General features: G+C 64.1%; 1 protein-coding gene across 1 annotated transcript in view; it reads right to left on the bottom strand.

The window, feature by feature from the left end:
• The window catches only part of SLC16A2 (solute carrier family 16 member 2), a 194,365-nt gene extending 193,572 nt beyond the window's left edge, over nt 1-793 (bottom strand). The window contains exon 1 of the mRNA XM_004380163.2: nt 278-793. Coding sequence (XP_004380220.2) covers nt 278-695 — 418 coding nt within the window. The 5' untranslated portion in view covers nt 696-793. The remainder of the gene's footprint in view (nt 1-277) is intronic.
• Nucleotides 794-2,068: the final 1,275 nt, after the last annotated feature.

Here is a 2,068-nt window from a genome sequence, read left to right as displayed (position 1 = left end):
CCAGCATATACGGGCAACAAACAAACCCAAAAGGTGCGTCTGGATTTGTCTCTGGGCAAAAAAGTTCATTCCTTGCCTGTGACCAATGAATGTGCCAGTTGCCACCTCCGGGGTGTCTTGCGCCACAGCCAGGGCTACTCGGAGCCAGCAATCCGCGCCTTAGCAAGGCCATAGGCAAGAGGAGGGGTCAGAGAGGCTCGTGGTAGGGACCCCTGGGACCAAGAGACAGCGGGAGCTTTGCCCAGGATGCCAGGTGAGGGCGCGCGGGGCCACTCACCTGCTTGGAACTCCACTTGGCGATTTTTCTCTTTTTCCTCCTGCAGCAGCATGGAGTAGAGGATCCCGAAGGAGTTCTGGATGCCGAAGATGGAGCCATTGCACCAGGTGGCAGCGAAGACCACCATCCAACCAAAGCCACCCTCGGGGGGCTGGAAGCCGCGCGCAGTGCCGCGAGTCTCCACCGTGGGCGTGGGCTCGCGTTCGTGCACTGGCTCGGGCTCAAACTCCAGCTCCGGCAAGGGCGTGGGGTCCGGTAGAGGCTGGAGCTCTGGTTCGGGTTTAGGTTGTGGTACCAGCATGGGCTCGGTCTCGGGCTCGGGCTCGGTCTCGGGGCGACCCACCAGCTCCTGCTGTTCTTGCTCTGTCTCCTGCCAAGGCCCCTTGGCTTCCTCGCTCGCCGGGTTTTGCAGCGCCATCGCGGCGGGGGGACTGAGGCTGCTCGGGCCGGAGGAGCCGCTGGGTGGCTGGTACTTGTTTCTTCTGCTGCTGCTGCTGCTCCGAGCGTTGCTGCTACTGCTGCTACCTCCTCCTCCCTACTCCGCGCCCCAGCTGGCCAGCCTGTCCCGCGACAGACGGTCCCTCGAGCCTTCTCCTCCTCTTCCCGCGTCCAACCCCCCTCCTCCTCTCCCCATGTCATCTCTCTCTCCTCCCCCTCCTCCTCCTCTCCCCCCTCCCCACCTCTTCCTCCCTCAACAGGCAGCCGCTAGAGCCTCGCTGTTCTTACCAGCCCTTCCTCCTCCTCCTCTTACTCGCCTACCTACTCTGACCGCAGCTGCCTCCCCCAACTGTCTTTCCAAACTTCTGAATCCTGTTCTTTCTGTCCAGATACCCAGTGGAGTGTTAAAATGGAAAAAAGAGAGCACAAACTATCTTGTTCTCCTGTCCTCTCTTCCCCGTAGGCTTCAGGACTGGCATTAATTAACCCCGAGTTCCCAGGGAAGACTTTCCCTGCCCTTTGCTTCCACTTCGTCCTTCCTTACAAGCAGCCTGCAACTAGGGTGGCTCCGGGACCCCCAGGATGACAGCTGACCTGCAAGGGACCCCCCCCGCCCTCGGTAGTCCCTACTATATCCCCCCTTGGGCTTGAGGGGGAGCGGCCTGGGGGAGAGAGCCCGGGTCTCTGACGGAGAGTGGGTACAATTTTCTTGAGCCCCGAGGCTCAGTCCCCCATGGTCCCGCTCACTCCCGAGTCCCCTCTCTCCCCCCTCCCCCGCCCTTCCCAGAAAATCCCTGGCGGGGCTGGGCGGGGAGGAGGCGGCCCCACAGCGAGGCCCGCCCCTCCGGGCAGTCAATCAGGGCTTTGTTTGCGCCAACCTGGAGCCGGGAGAAGCAGCAGAGGGCCGGGTCTGGGCCCGGCCAGGGCCGGGTCGGGACCAGCGGCAGGGCCAGGAAGGGAGGGAAGTGCAGTGACACCGGAGGGGGCCGGGCCCAGGCGGGGGCGGGAGCCAGAGCTCAGCGTAGGCTCCTCCCCCCTCCTAGTCCTGGACGGAACAGCTTGGAGCCTGGGTGGGGTCGAGCCTCCAGTTGGGCAAGGGCCGTCCCGCCCCCGACATCCCGGCTGTGCTGGTCACTCTGGCCTCCGCCGCGGTTTTTCCGGCATTCGGGGCTTTGCGGGGCTGCTAGCGGAGGGGTGTCTTCCCAGCACCCACCGCCCCGTCCGCCCAAGAATGGGGCACTCGGGCATCCAGACGTGGGAGTTCCGCTGAATGTCCCAGGCTCAGGCCCCAGCCCTGCTAGGGTAAAGGAAAGTTTTCTCCCTGGGGAGCGGGCGAAAGGTGGTGGTGGCGGG

The sequence above is a fragment of the Trichechus manatus genome, unplaced genomic scaffold (genome assembly GCF_000243295.1).
Source record: "Trichechus manatus latirostris isolate Lorelei unplaced genomic scaffold, TriManLat1.0 scaffold00070, whole genome shotgun sequence".
NCBI classification, from domain to species: Eukaryota; Metazoa; Chordata; class Mammalia; order Sirenia; family Trichechidae; genus Trichechus; species Trichechus manatus.
This window is presented reverse-complemented; position numbering and strand designations above follow the sequence as displayed.